A 16391-nucleotide genomic window follows, 5' to 3' on the forward strand; every position below is an offset into this window, starting at 1 on the left:
GTATCTGTAAAATTTAGTGAAAACCTGTCCCCTACAAAGCTATCAAAATAATTAGATTTATCAGAATAATTATGGTCTTTGTTTTACAGAGAGAGGGAGGGAGAGAGAAACATCAATGAGAGAGAAGCTGCCTCCTGTGCGCCCCCTGCTGGGCGTCGAGCCCACAACCTGGGCATGTGCCCGACCGGGAATCGAACCAGCGACCTCCTGGTTCATGGGATGATGCCCAACCGCTGAGCCACCCAGGCCAGGCTGTGGTCCATTTTATAATCACAGAACGTGTCTCCGGCTGCTTCCCTGGGGACGGCCACCTCGGTCATTAACCCGCGTGGCCGCCTGGTTTTGCCCACGCGTCCGTCGTCAAGGCCTCCAGTGGACTCTGGGCCCCCGGGTCCCGGCCTCACCCACCGACGCCGTGACTCTGTGTTGCAGGTGGACTACTCCGTGATCGCGTCGCAGGCCGGGGCCACGCTGAACAACCTCATGAGCCACGCCCAGGAGTTGGTGGCAAAGCTGCGCTCCCTCCAGTTTGACCAGCGGGAGTTCGTGTGTCTGAAGTTCTTGGTGCTCTTTAGTTTAGGTAAGGGGCCTTTCTCCCGCGTCGGGCGGGCCTGGGGCGCCTGCCGGGCCAAACGCGTGTTTGTTCTGCTGAGACGGCGCCCTTCTCGTCAAACCGTCCGGCCTTCCCGCGTGGGTTTGTATGTCTGTCTGCGCGGCTCCGAGCTGTGTCGGGGGCAGGGCGGGATGTGGGAGACGAGCTGTTGGTCCGAGTCCCGAATCTTCTTCCTTAACAGGCACCATGAGGAGGCAGCAGTAACGTGATATTTAGTGGACGTAGCTTAGGACAGACGGTGGGATCAGATTTTGGCCGTCTCGCCGCTCGCTGTCGATTGTCTCTGTGTCTTTTCCTTTCGGCCCGAGACCCGGGCTGAGTTTATTCTTGTAAAATGTACATAATAATTAGGAACCTGTTTCTGGATTCACCAGAAGGTGTGCGTCACCGGAGGCACCACTGCGCCCGAGTGAAAGATGACGATTTTCGGGGGGGTGGTGCTTCTTTGGGGGGGGCTTTGGAGAAGACAGATAACTCACAAGACAGATTAGCTAAATCAAGGTTCCCAGCGAGTCGGCCGAGAAAAATCAGCACGGTTCGCAATAAAAAGGGGATTAAGGAGATGGATTTTTATTGACTTCAAAGGAACAGATTTTTCTGCCTGTCCCATCCTTGATTTCTGTGTTTCGTTGGCTTAATAAAGCCAACTTAAATAAACTTTTTGCCAAGTCCATTTATTACGTATTGGCAGGCGGCTGAGGGAGGCAACTTCCCTTGAATGAAAAAAAAAAAAAAATACACACACACACACACGAAAACGCAGAAATCAGATTTACCAACATATGTTTTATCTTTAGTCTTCAGTTACAAGATAGCTGCGAATTCATATCCCAAGAAATAAAGTAAAACAAACGGCAAAGTAAACCAGATGTGCCTGCCCTCCAAATTGGGAACGCTGGTCTGAAAATTCTCCTTGACATCACCGCACAACTGTTGCTAATAAAAGCAGAGTCTGAAGTAATAGAAGCAGAGTTAATTCTTCACGTGTAGTCAACATTTCGAGTGAAAAGAACATTTTCCCCGTTTGGAAAATGTGATAAATATAGCGGCGAGAAATGTTACCCCAAATGTAAAGAGAGAGCAGCATTTCATAGCCGTGGCGTTCAAAGGTCGACCGCGTCAGGACGGAATCCTGGGCGGTTTCCGGGCCGACCGCCACGTCAAAGCTCCGTCCCTCACCCCAGACGGGTCTTTGGAAAATGAAGGGACGGCAGCCTGGGCAGATTCGTCTGGGCTATGGCAAGAGCCTCGTCTTCTCAGCGCGTGCGTTTGATCCGTAATTAAATGCAAAATGTGGTGATATACAGGAAAGAGATCTTATAGCATCTTGGTGATAGAATCGAGTTATCTCACTCCAGTGGTTTTTGTTTTTTTTTTTTAATTATGTTTTTATTGATTTCAGAGAGAGGGAGGGAGAGAGAGAAACATCAATGATGAGAGTCATGGATCAGCCGCCTCCTGCTCGCCCCCTGCTGGGGATCAAGGAGCCTGCACCCTGGGCCTGGGCCCTGACCGGGAATCGAACCGCAACCTCCTGGATCCCAGGTTGCTGTTCAACCGCTGAGCCTCGCCGGCCGGGCCCCAGGGGTATCTTGAATTAATTGAATCACCGCATGTCACTTGAAGACGTTGAGATAGACCAGGAGCTATGTTTAGTTTTCACCACATTTATCTTCCTTCATCGTGTTTCTAAATTATTCTCTTCATGGGGGGGTGGGGTTAGCTCTGAAGTACTTTCAGCCTTTGGACCTCAGATTATCTTCCTGAGCCCTGGGGCTGTGCACCCACCGCACACCCTCCTGTGTAACGGACGTTGACCATCTCGGCAGCCTGGGCACCAGGGACCAAGGAGCCTGAACGTCCTTTAAAACTGTGGCTATTTATTGTTTAAAGAAAAACACACGTGGCTTCCGATCAGAAGTAAATAGCCTTGGCCAAGAATTTATTTTTAAAGGAGCAGGGAAAACGTAACTGGCAGTGAAGTTCGGGTAGTTTCCAAACTGTGAATGGAAGACGTTGTCCCTCATAGAAGCGAGAAATAATCGACGCTTCAGGGGCCGGAGGAAGCATGCGGGCTGGTTACCTGGTTCCCCATGAAGTCAGATAAGCACCGCAGACCCCCCCCCCCCGGGGTTCTTCTTACAACTCGCATTCTGTCTCCATTTTACCTCCTCGTGTGTGACGCTCTAATTTAGAAAAACCCTCGCCAGACCCTTGGCCAGGGGCTCCCCACGTCTTCCTATCTGTGCCGGGCGGCGGCAGGTAAAGGCTCCCCCGGCGTGAGTCATCCTCGCCCCCGGGGAGGCGGGAGGCATTGATTAGCATTCAGGCGGTGCCACCGCTCAATATTTACACCAGGGAGAGTTGGCAGAAGCAAATAATGGCACATAAACTGGATGCCTGTCTTAATTAAATGCACCGTAATAGGTGTTGTGTGGGGTTTTTTCCCTTGCGGTGAGCAAGGCAGTTTATCGAGGACCAGAGATCACTCATTTTGGATGGAGTCCTGAGTTTGAACATAATCGATATGTGTTTACAGCCGCAGAAGAGGCGATGGTCGTTTGTTATCTGCCGGCCCGAGAATATAATGGCCCGAATAGCATTTATTTAGGCATATTTCTGCACAGCGTATGCCTAAAAATATTTATTATTTTTTTAGGTGTTAATACTGATACTGTCATCTCTCTAAGTGCTGCTGTTTAGGGAGATGGCTTTTGAGAGGCGCACGGGCCTGGTGACCAATGGGGAGCTGCCACGGTGGACGGCGGCCCCGACGCCAACAGCTCAGCCCCAGTTCTGTCCTGGCCTGACTCTCGGCCGTCAGCGTGTCAGCCCGGATCCCACACACGCTGGTTCGCTCTGGGCCCCGAGTCTGATCTGGAGCAGGCCGGTCAGTCCGTGACTCCGGGCCCAGCCATCGGTCAAACCCTCTCTCTGGTTTCCTGATAAAACCCAGCGAGCGCATCCAGCCTTGAGCTCTGGCTCTGTACCTTAGAAAAGGACCTGCTCGGTTGCCAGGGGCCAGCCCCGGTCCTTTCCAGGCAAGGAAACTGAGACGAACGGCGAGGCGACGTGTCCCCCACCGCCATGCAGAGTGAGGGTCCGAGCTGAAACGTTTGGGGTCCACGTAGAGAAAAAGGGCCCGGACGTGGGTTTCCATGGTTACTGCATTATTTTCAAAATGAGGTCTAGATATTTCCTGGCCGTCCGCTCGAACTGAATCTAAAAATGTCACCGTCAGGGTGGAAGGCCTATCTCCCGCGGTCACACACACTCCGGCTCGCCCAGCGTCCCCGGGGTACAGGGAGTTCCGTGCAGTCCGTGAAGGTCAGGGTGACCCGAGCGACAACGCCGACCTCAATTTGGACAATTCTGCCTCATCTCCTGGGGAAGGGCCCCATTCTACTTGTGTACCGTTCTGTTCTGTCTTGGCCATATATTTATAAGCACTGATAGCATATCTGAAACAGCCCTTTCCACTATTTGTCCTGTGAGAACATAGTTACTCACAGTCAGGATAGAGTTTCAGTTTATATGATTGTTACTGCCACTCATATAATTTCAGACCTGTGGCCGTCGTCTGTACCCCGCAGGGAGGGAGCCTCTTGCGTTGGGTCTGAATAATGCAAGAAGGTGGGGGGAAAGGGGGAGGGCTCCCTAATTAGCTTCCCATCCCAGAGGCAGTAGGTGTGGTTCAGTGGCAAAGACCGAAGGCTTGAATACTATGTTACCTTATTAATAGTTATTAATAGTAACTACTTGTTACTATTACAAGTAGTTACTATTAATAACTATATTAACAGTAGTTACTAAGGTGTCCCAAAAAAATGTATACACTTTGAATAATTATAAAGGCAGTGTTTACTAAAATACATTTCATTTTCAAAATTGAGCTGTCAGCTGTTACAGTGTGTATACATTTTGGGGGGACACCCTGTGTATACTAATACTAGCAGATTCTCCCCTCCTCCTATTGCCGGCTTCAGACTTCAGACACTGGACTGAGTCAAGTGGGAGAGCAGGAAATGCAGCTGAAACGATGAATTTGTGTGTGTGTTTAAGTATTTTCAGGACACCAAAACACAAATTTCATCATAAAATCATCAGTATATTCCTAATACTCTCAGTCAGGATAGAGTTTCAATAATTGGCAATTTCTTTTCAAAAAACAACAACACAAATTTAAAGAAGTTATTGTTGTTATCGTGGCCACAAGGAATTACAGGACAAATGGGATGGCCACATGTGCTGGCCGTTGTCCAGGACGGCCCGTATCCAAAGGGCTCAAAGGGCTGGAGCGTGGATACTGTAACAGTATCATTTCTAATTATAACTTCAAGGAACTTCCTCTTCCAAAGAGGTAGCTGCAGAAGCCTGTCCTTATCTCACCAAAAAATAAGGCTTCTGGGATTAAAAACATCTTAACGGACCCTTTGGCTCCAGGTCCAGCAGCCCGGTCACCGTTTTCGCTGCCCTGTGGTATTTCATTATTTAACGTGCCCCACAATTTATCGACTCCAGCTGATGGGCATTTATTACAAACAGTGCTAAGGGGACATTTTTCTACACGTCTTCCCGGACTACATGGCTGGGCAGATCTTTTCGATGCTGGAAATTGCCAAATCATCCTCCAGGTGGCTGTTACTGGCCACAGTAACCAGGAACTCTCGCCTCTCTGTATCTTGGGCACTGTAATTGCATCTCTGTTGTTACTGTTTCCATTTGCATTCCGCTGACTCGGACTCATTTTATTTGTTTCCCTGAAGTACCTGTTCCTGTCCTTTGCCCATTGGAAGCTAGGCTTTTCCTTATTGATCTGAAGGTCCCTCTTTGGTAGATAAGATTAGATTTAAAAAGATTAGATAAGGGTAGGTTAGACTGGCTTTTCCTTTCACTGTATCATGTATCTTTTCTTTCACAGATGTAGCCATATCCACCAGTATCTTCCTAGATGGTTTTCGCTTCTTGTAGTTTCTCTAAGAAACCTTTGTCTGCCTTCAAAGTCATAAAGTCCCTTTGCCTTTAGCTTTTTTTCTAAATATGTTAACACTGTGCTTTTCATATTTAGGTGTTTACTATGCCCAGAATTTATTTTCCATGTAGTATGAGGAAGAGGGATGGATGAGTGTGGGTAGATGGATGGATGGATGAGTGGATGGATGGATGGATGGATGGATGGATGGATGGATGGATGGATGGATGGATGGATGGATGGATGGATGAGTGGATGGGTGGGTGGATGGATGGATGGATGGGTGGGTGGATGGATGGGTGGATGGATGGATGGATGGATGAGTGGATGGGTGGGTGGATGGATGGATGGATGGATGGATGGATGGATGGATGGATGGATGGATGGATGAGTAGATGGGTGGGTGGATGGATGGATGGATGGATGGATGGATGGATGGATGGATGGATGGATGAGTGGATGGGTGGGTGGGTGGATGGATGGATGGATGGATGGGTGGATGGTTGGATACATGAAATAGTCATTAATTACAAGTTGTGTCAAGCAATTCCCAGAAGCCCTCTCTACACACTTCCTTTTATGCTGCCCCATTCATTCAACCACCAGAATGACACATAAAAGGGAACCCAAATCAAATGGAAAACCAAGAACCTAACTCGTATTTCCTCATCTTTGGTAGACACTTATTACAGGAAATGGGAAACTGTGCTATTTATTCATACAAGGAGTCAGTAGGTAAACCCGTTTATCCATCACCAGCCTCAACCTGGTGTAAGACAGAAACAATCCTGGGCTCTAGTAAGTGTCATTTATATTTAATGCCTCTCTGTTTACAGCAGGAAAATCCTGGATGAGTAGTATCAGCACCACTTAAAACTATGGCTCCTTGTTAAATAATTAATACGTCTGATGGGGGCGAGCCTCAGACGATGCTCAAAGCTCCAGTAATTAATGGACTGACCGCGAGATACTTGTAAAATGGCTTAAACACTGAAAGTGTGGCATAGGTGTAATTGTTTTAGAGTTAACCTCGTGTATATAAATGCTCATGAAGGTGATGGAGGGAGGGAGAAAAGGAGAGAGGGAGACAGAGAGTAAGCTAGCACACCCGTTTAGAGGTCTGTTATTGATTCAGGAGTTTTTAAAAGGCTCTGTAAAGGCAGAATGCAGGCGTCCCTGATGCCCCAAACATTTTTCGAGCACATGTCGGATCACGTAAGAGCATCACCAGGAGTCATGGGACTCTGGGCACGGGCTCTGAGCTCGTGTTTTCCATTCCAGGCCCTCGGGAGTTAAGGATTCTTGGCAGCTTTCTTCTCCCTATTGTTTGTTGTTCTCAGAAGCGGCCGATGCTCTGAGCTTTGCTGAAGTCTGTGACATTTCAGCTCTAGAAAGAGGAGGGGAAAGGGATGCTCCCGGTGGCCGACCAACGAGCTGAAAGGCCCCCCCGACACACCCACCCACAGAGGAAGAAAGAGCCTCCTTCAGAGGATGATACATTGTCTCGTGTCCTTTGGCGCCATTCTATGAGGACAGATCAGGCGATTACAGGACAGTCTCTTTAAGGAAAGCTGTGGGTTCCAAGGTAGCAGGTACCATCTGTCTGTGGCTGAGATTGCGCCATGATTTACCGCCTGAGCGTCACAAATCCTCTGATTTTCTGCCTCCCGTGAAACATTGTGCTTTCCTTTTCTATTGATGTATCAACTATAATAGTTACAAGCAGCTACAGAAAAATCAATAGCGAGCTTTCTTTACTGTGAACATCAAGCCGGGAGCCCCGCGCTGCAGGAGCACGCCTCGTTAGGTGCTCGCCGCCAAGGAAGGTGACATGTGACGGGTTTCTCCAGATGAGACGAAAAACTGCGGAATCCGACAAATCAGCTGTGGGGAGTTTAAAATAGACAGCTTTATTCGGAATGGAAGGAGGGAGAGCCTGGGAAAGCCACTCACAGGGCACAGACGGGACGTAATGATTTTTCAAAATGAAGGCAGCCTTGTCCAAATGGACATGAAGACACAAGCCCCGTGTGTCCTGTTTTGCAACTGTTGTCTTAAGCTCATCTGGACGGTGGGTGTGAGCGCCAGGTTAATATTTCCTAGGTTGACTATAGTCCCCACCCTGAAGTCGATGGCGCAATCGTCATGAGCTCAACACCCGGCTGAGCAAGGACTCTGAAAACCGTGACTGTGGCCTCACTGCCAACGTCTTACCCTTGGGATTTAGCGCCCAGACGTACAGAGGTGCAAAGTTTAATTCTCTCTCAAAGCACACTTTTCGCAAGAAGGTAGGAACTTGGCCTGTGCTGATTTTTTGCATTCGAGTCTTAAAGAGCAACAAAAATATATATTTTTAAATATCACAGCACCAAAAAACAAACAACAAACCAACAAAACCTTCAGCAGACCAACCTCCCCGAACACCATTTAAAAATCCTGATGAGTCTGAGCAAGTGGTTTGATTTGTTTGCAGAGAGAGGATTTTCTTTTCTTTTTTTTTTTCCCCTTCCATGTTTCTACGCAACCAGAAATTTAAAAGGGAATTTTTAAATTTCCCGTTGACATTCTGATGACAAAATGAACTGGCTTTCAGCCCCGGCCACTACATTAAATAGAGGATTGAGAAAAGCTTGGTTAACCCTCGCGATCACTAATTATGGTCTTACTTTCATTTATTTCTTTTGCTGTCTTCCGGTTGGCGTTTTGCATATTGTTTACACGTCGTATTTTCTTTACTTTTTAACCTATCTCAGCTGTGGTTTTCTAACTATAACTGGAGCCCTAAGGACAATGGGGTATCATTTGGGAGGTTTTTGACCAGGTAGGATTACAGAGTCTGTGTAACCTAAGCTCATATTTCCCTCTTTTTAATAAGTCTGTCATCTGGCAGCAAATGAATGTTCTTCTCATGTACTTTATCTCCCTAGTTAAAAAGAAACCTTCCGGAGACAGACTGAACCCTAATACCAAACACACCGGTGCTTCCTCCCCCTGAGCCACCCGGGAGAATGTTTGATCCAAATGTCGCCGAGTCCTCGGCAGGACAGCCAGGAGCAGGATATCAGGCACCGGAGGGGCTTTCCAAGCCAGACCCTCGATGCCCGGCAGGGTCAGATTAGTGGGGAATTCAGAATGACAGAAAATCTCCATCAACTCATCTGGCTCCCCGCCAGAGCGGCCGCTGGTCAGATATCAACACCTGTAGTAGGTGTTTCATATGTTTTTAAAAAAGACATACAGTGATCGAGTGGGTTTCATTCAGGAATTGAGAAGGTGGTGAGAATGAGACGATCGCAAAGGAACAAATAAACGGGGGTGGGGGGAGAGAGAGGTTGTAGGAAATCCAACACACACCCATTATTTCATTCCCTATCATGTCAGAAATGTCCATGGACCTGAACCCTCCCTCAAGGGAGGCGCAGGGAAAGGTCAGCAGCTCAGAGAATCACTATCTTGGTTCCTGAGGTCTCACTAGGGCCACTCTCCGTAGGAGCCGCTGACACCCTGGCTCAGAAGGAACCACGTCTGAGTGTCCCTAGAACTACACCGGGTGGCTAGAGGTTGGTCCTCACTGCAGGGAGATGAGATGACCAAGGGCCCTGTATAGCCAGACTTTCCTGTCCTACCTCGTGGTCGTCAGTGTTAAAACGTAAAAGATGAGGGAACTGGGAGCGAGAGCAGCTTCCTCCTTCCAAGGTCACGTGGCCAGTGCTGTGTTCACAGGTTTAAAATCACCTGTTTCATTGTCCCCAGCTGTACAAATGCATGGACCAGTAACTCCCTAAATAATCAGGAGTTGGCGACAGTGCAACTCGCCAGAGCAGAAATATTTTCCAGCTTGTAAATTAATGATATCTGGGTGTGAAAGGTTGTGGTGACCACCCATCCTTAGGTCCCTTCCTGTACAGGGCTTAGAATTGAGTGTAACATTTTGTAAAGCAAGTATGATCCAATATAAGGTGTTTCAGTGTCACTATGACCTCGTTTTAGCAACATCCGTGGGTACACACCAAAAAAAATAATAATAATTAAAATTAAAGGATAGCTTCCTTGGCAAAATGTTTCAAGCTCTTTTAAATGAAACTTTCCTGTTATTTTTCTCTACCGCATGGTTAAAAAATATAAAAACAAATTAGTGCTATGGATTTTCTGCCTTTCACATAAAAATACATATCCCTGAGCCATTGGATGAATTATTAATTTCAGTTATGCAAAAATGTGGTCAGTATTTGGCTCGAATGATCTTGTTGGGTAATCGGCTTCCTCTCCCCGTATTTCTTTACTCTGAAGACCTTTTTTTTTTTTTACAGCCCAAACAGTCCAGAATAAGCATTGGTCAGTGGAATGATTCCCCCCCCCCTTTATTTCAACATCTAATCTTACTGAGCAGAATTGTAATAAGCTAAGGGAAACAATGTAATAAGAAGTAGCAAGTAGATGTAGCTCTTAAAGAACAGTTATATTGTAACACTACAAACTGAAGAAATACCCAGACGTATATAAATAACAGCCCTTATGTGGCAACAAGTTGCAAGAATTTTACTGACTGTGATGCTACTTTTTAATATGAGTAGAAACAGAACATGCAATGGACAATAAACCTCGCTAATTCAGAGCAAGTCGACTGGGCTGAATTTACATGTAGTTAAACGCTATTTTGATGACCCCGACCCAACTCTTTCTCTAAAGTCAGCGCCATGAGGTACAATTAAAAGAGCTTGGGAGCATCAGATGTAAAATATAAATACCTACTCTTCCTCCCAGTTCTCTCATTAATTCATTGTGTGTCTCTCTCAGGAAAGATAAGACTAGACCTGCCAGAGGTGCTGGGAGAAGTTAGATAAACAGAGGAAAGGGCTTTGATACAGGTTTCACCCCCAGAAATTGTAATACATACAATAAGCCTACATTTCAGAAAACAGCTTATGAAAGGTCTTCCACATTTAAAATTTTAAAATAGACGAACCATTAACGACCCCCTTAATACCCCACATTTCTGCCTCTGCTGCTGGTTTTAGCTGGAATTTATTTCTCAGGCGTTAGATGCTCAGAGCCGGAAACCGCCCGGCATTCTTTCAACTTCCTACAAAAACTGAAACCCAAGTAGAGTGCCTGTGTTGGAGCGGAGTTCACCCTGCTGAGTCCTCATTGGCAAACGCTGTGGGACACTGTGGTGGTTTCCGGGTCCTATACTCCTTGCTGCCAGGGAGGCCAAATTCCCTGCCCTGTTACGCATCCTTGTATCGATGTGAACATCACGTGTTTCATTCTTTTAAAATGATCAATACTTGTTCTTTCAAATGAGAAGTACATCATGTTCGTGTCGAAACGAGCGAATGAGGCGAGAACTGAGATCAGGACATTCATGGCTCATTCACATCTAAAGACACGTCCACCGGAGGGACTGCAGCCAACTCATTGCAGAGATGGCCCCGAGGGCCACATGACCCAGGGAACTGGGAGGGGGAGGACCAGTGAAGACGACACCTGTGTCTTCCTGGCACCGGGTAGTCCTGCCATGTCCTGGCCCTGGAGCCAGAGGACTGAGTCCAACAAAAGATTTTACAAGGTTTCCTGCCCGGCCCCCTGTGGCATCGAGGTGTGCGGGATACAGGCTCTCAAACAAACCGGTGATGTCACAGAGATTGTTGGAGGCCTTTCCTCAGCAATTCCACGTTGAGGAGATTTCTGAAGCGTGTTCTGCTCTGAGGCTGCACACAAACTTCTCTCCCTGGGGGACCCTCCTCCCTGCTCCTCCCTGTCCCCCTTCTGCAGGAGCCCAGATCCCTCGCCACCTCTAAGGCCTAAGCCGGCTGGAGCCAGCCGTCCATGGGGCACAAAGCCACACAGGAAGCTGCTCCGGGCGCTGCAACTGCGCTGTGGCCCCTGGACAACCATGAGCCCTTTAAAAGAATGGGATTTCTTTCAAATGCTGAATTATGAAGCAGTATTGATCGCGTGGGTGCAAATGCCCAGCGGTGTTCATCGCCTGGACCAACGCCGCACCGTGGAAACATGTCTCACGTCAACTGTCCGAATGTGATACCTTGTCCACTAAACGCACATTTATATTCTCAAATGCTCCCTCTTTTGATCCCTTAGAAAGCATCTCTTAGAAAGTCAGCCAGAAAGTTGCAGACACTATCGAGTAACTCGCAATCCCAGGCTCTCAGCCACACGCACGCCGAGTCCTATTTTAATTGGCTGAGCTAATATTTGATCCCAGCTCATAAAAGTTTGAAATCAAATAATTAAATGCAAATACAGTCTTCATCCCAAAGACGATAAGAATGCCTTTAAGCTAATATTTTTAACAAGAGCTGTTCCGCAGCCTCTCTTGTAAATTTTATCACACCTGAGGCGGTTTTCCCCTTTCGATTAGCTGGGAAGCTGGATTTATCCCGAGGCAAACCAGACCTCTAGCGCGGGCTTAAAACTCAACAACTGGAGCTGAAATTTGGCTTAATGTATCCCCACTTGGACACGCCTGTTTAATTCTCTTTCATATGGTAACGCTGGTTTATTCATAGTCCCGACTCACCGCCTGCAAGAACTGACCCTCATAGCTGATTCCGGAGAACAAGAGAACTTTGCGAAGAAACACGAAAGTGTTTGAATGGCGATCGATGCTAACGTAGGACTCAAAACCTACATGAGGGTGCGACCGTGGGAGCCAGGGACAAGCTTTCCTCCAAGGAGGGGCCGCTTTGTAGGGAGCGGACACTCACATTCTGGGGGACAGACAGTCTCTGTGATAAGGACTGACCCCCATGGCCAGCCCGCCGGGACCCTGGCCCAGGACTGTCAGGATGAATGAATGAGTCCACGAGTGAATTGATACATTGTATACACATGAAGGTATGAAAATGTAGCTCTGGCAGGAGCTGTGTGGAAAATGTGTGCATGTAGCATATGTGTTATTTATGTACATAGAAAGAACAAACTTACACCTGACTGCAGGCATTACTATGTTTCATTATTCCTATGTTCATAAATAACCCATGTGCTATATGCACACATTTTTACACACAGCTCTTGCCTGGGGTTGTGTTTTCTTATCAGTAATTTGCATACGAGAGCGCTGAATTGTATGTTCTAGTTGCTAAAAAGAGCTCTCAGGTTAATAAGCAGACACACCACACATACATATTTTTAAAGGACTCAACGGTGATAGATTTAAAGTCCAGAGTCTGAAGTTTTGCTGGAAATTGCCAGCCTCAGACGTAGGCACTAAAAACACTCCGCGTCCCTATCTGTCCCCAACCCCTGAACAGTCCTTGCCTTCCAGTAAGCGAATGAGAACTGGCATGTTGATCTCCAAATGTTCTTAAGAAACCATTTTTGCAAATTATTGCAATGCAGCCCTTTAAAAATAATTTCAAAAATGAATTTCTTACAGAAACTTCATTTCCTCTCTCCTTGTCCGGCTTATCAAAGCAAAGGCTTTCCTGAGGACAAACTGTACCAATTCACGGATGGCCATCCCTCCCAGAACCTCAAGGAGACGTGTTCCCCACTTTCAGATCTTTTAAAGGGCAAGATGAGTTGTTTTTTTTATCGCACGTGTGGAAAATTAACAAAGCTAATCGTCTTCTCAGCAGAAGACAGCACACTCCACGGGGGCCTCCCAGCCCCCCGGCCCCCATGCTCAGCAAAGGACCCGCCACAGAAAAGTGTGCTGAACGGGAGGGTTCGAGGGCTGTGCCACGTGGCAGGTACCAGGGCGGCAGAAACCAGCGTCTTCATCTTCTGACAGCGCACGCCGCCTGCAAAGCTGGGGATGTAATATATTCAAGAAGACCTAAGGGTTTACTCTCCAATAAGGATGGAAAACATCTGAGCATCCCACTGCGAGCTGCTCATAATGCGGCTTCATATGAAAAGTTGGTAATTAGTCCCCGAGTGAATAAAATAGAATAGATGAGAGACGGGTACTTAGAGGAGCAACAGCAAGTGCTTGGCCAGTCATCAAAATTTAAAGGCTATCGAGAAAGGGCTTGAGCAAACGTCTGTCTTGTTTACCATCTTCAACCGGGAATGGGTAATGATGGGGTTCATTAGCCTGTGTTTAAGTCGTGTTATAAAACAAGGCTCGTGTACATTTCGAAGGAGCACATGGCCCGTGCCAAACACAGGTGACTTTGAGATCCAGCATGAGACACCGCCGAAACACTGGGGGGACGTGGGTCCCGGCTGTGGTGCAGACGAAGGACCTGTGTGGGTCACCCGCTGAGCCCGTGGAAGGGTGGCGGGCGGGGCGGAGGGCAAAGCTAAGGTGAAGGCAGGTTCTTCTGTCAAGGGCCCAGGTCCGGCGCATCCAGGTGTTTCCAGTTGTTTCCATTTTGTTGCACTGAACCAAGTGTAACGAGTACTTGTAAGTATTTTTAAATAATGTATAGTAATGCTTAAGTATCTTCAGTAAGATACATGGGAGGTGGGACGAGTGGTAACAGGCCAGGTAGACACGACCTGGCTGCCGTGTAAAGGCCAGAGTTCCTGACAGTGTGGCCTTTGCGTCCTTTCACTCATAAGCTACCAACTATTTTTGATTCTCCCATCTCACCTTGAAATAAAAGTGGTATCCAAGGCTCACAGTATCTATTTCAACACCAGCTCCTCGTTGCCTTCCATTTGGGGCAGAGATTTGGGGGTGGGCAGGGGGAAGCGTGGTGAGCGCGGACTTGTGGCTCAGATGTAAGCACGGAAATCACCGTGGGCGCGTCCCGTCAGCAAGCGCTCGGCGGCCTCACTCTAAAAGCGTCCGGAGATCCCAGGCTGGACGCGCACCTGAGAACCGCTGTTTCGTAGCCTGAACTGTTGGGCAGGAGTTACTATGGCAACGGCGAACTGAGTTTGGTACATTCAACCTTTGAGTCACCGTATTCCGTGGTTTTCTTCAGAATCGTTCCGATTTTTGTCAAAATAGAAAATGAAGCGGGGCGGGGGGTGGCTGCCATGGTTTCCTTCCTTAGCAGGATGTGTGCAAACACACACACACACACACTCTTTCCCAGAGGCTTCTATAGATACATTGTATAAAATTCAGAAGAGAAATTACAATGTATCCATTTTCCAAGCTCACTGTCAGTGTGTGTGTCAGTCTTTTTCTTGACTCTGTCTCCCGGTCACTCCATATTTATAAGGACCACTCGGGCAGCAGATGCCTTAAAACAACGAGATGGTCCCCAGGAGCGAGGCCGAGTGGGCGGCCAGTGTCCTCATCTCTATCTGAGTGACCCAGGGCGGAAAGCAGAGCAAAGTCCCAGATTCCAGACACCGCGTTCGGGTGAAAGGGCGCCGGCCGTCCTGGCGACTCTTCTGCCCACAGGACAGGCTCTCATTTGATCAAGATCATTAGTCACCGGGCTCTGTGTTCCGAGCGTCCCCAGCAGCGCGCGCTCGGCGGGCAGTCACTGGAGTGTACCAGATGGCCTATTAGCATGGGCTCGGCGAGTCAGAGGCCTTCACAGCCATTTAGAAAGTGTCAAACAGAAACAGGAACCCTGTCACTTCTTATTAGAATTAACTGCATCAGACCCTGGACACAGATTTCACCTTGGGTCAGAAAAATTAATACGAAATTACATGAATTGTGCAATACACTGGGTTCGGATCGGTCTCCCTCCGGGGACTCATTTGCCGGCGATATAATGATCTCTCTTCTCTTGGAACCCTCGACCTCTCCCCGTCGTAAGATATGAGAAGAGTTGACCTTGCTCGAAACCCGCTGGTGTCTAATTGATGTGCGGTGTAGGCGGATTTCGACCGGACGTTCTTCCGGGGCCCTTCTTGGAACACTTTCCCGGGAAGCCGGGCAAGTGGGGCTCACGGACACTCGGCAGCGTAGGCAGTGGGCTGTCTGTGAGGAGGGACCTCCTCCACGCATTAAGCCCCTGCCTGTAGTAAACACAAATGAGACGCCGCTGAGCCCCAGCCGGCGTGGGTCGGTGGTTAGAGCGCCAGCCCACACACACAGAAGGGTCATGGGTTCGAATCCCCATCAAGGGCACACACCTGGGTGGCAGGTTCCATCCCCTACAGCCCTGGTAGGGGCATGTTCCAGAGGCCACCAAAATCATGTGTCTCTCCCACATCGATCTTTTTCTCTCTCCCTCCCTCCCTCTCCCCCTGCCTTCCACTCTCTCTAAAATCAATGGAAAAACATATTCCCCACTCCTCGGGGAAAGATTTAAAAAACACAGCAGAAATGAAACGCCATTGAAAGCGTGTGTGTTTTTTTTTTTCTCCTTTCTCTTTCTATCCAGATGTGAAAAACCTCGAGAACTTCCAGCTGGTGGAAGGGGTCCAGGAGCAAGTCCACGCGGCCCTGCTGGACTACACCATGTGTAACTACCCGCAGCAGGCGGAGAAGTTTGGGCAGCTGCTGCTGCGGCTCCCGGAGATCCGGGCCATCAGCATGCAGGCCGAGGAATACCTCTACTACAAGCACCTCAACGGGGACGTGCCCTACAACAACCTCCTCATCGAGATGCTGCACGCCAAGCGCGCCTGAGCCGGCCGAGCCGCCTTCCGACCGACGGCGACCGGCGGGGGGAGGAAGGAAGGAAGGAAGGAAAAACGACAACTCTGGACTGCTCCAAGCGACACTGATGCAACACTTGGTTTAAAGGCATTGCATTTAAAAAAAAAAAAAAAAAAGACATAATAATCGGATACTTAATAGCAAATAAATGATGTATCAGGGTATTTGTATTGTCAACTGTGAATCCAAAGCTCCGAGTCCCCAGAGCGGTCCGTCCACGCGAGAGAGACGCTGTCACGGGGTGGGTCGAGCTCCCCGACGGA

The 16391-nt window shown here is 48.2% G+C and overlaps 1 protein-coding gene across 1 annotated transcript in view; it reads left to right on the forward strand.

Annotated features, from left to right (window-relative positions):
* The window catches only part of NR5A2 (nuclear receptor subfamily 5 group A member 2), a 64999-nt gene extending 48901 nt beyond the window's left edge, over positions 1–16098 (forward strand). The window contains exons 7-8 of the mRNA XM_087828850.1: positions 433–580; positions 15851–16098. Coding sequence (XP_087684976.1) covers positions 433–580; positions 15851–16098 — 396 coding nt within the window. The remainder of the gene's footprint in view (positions 1–432; positions 581–15850) is intronic.
* The last annotated feature ends 293 nt before the right edge of the window (positions 16099–16391 follow it).

This window comes from Miniopterus natalensis, chromosome 21 (assembly GCF_054644295.1).
Source record: "Miniopterus natalensis isolate mMinNat1 chromosome 21, mMinNat1.hap1, whole genome shotgun sequence".
Taxonomy (NCBI): Eukaryota; Metazoa; Chordata; class Mammalia; order Chiroptera; family Miniopteridae; genus Miniopterus; species Miniopterus natalensis.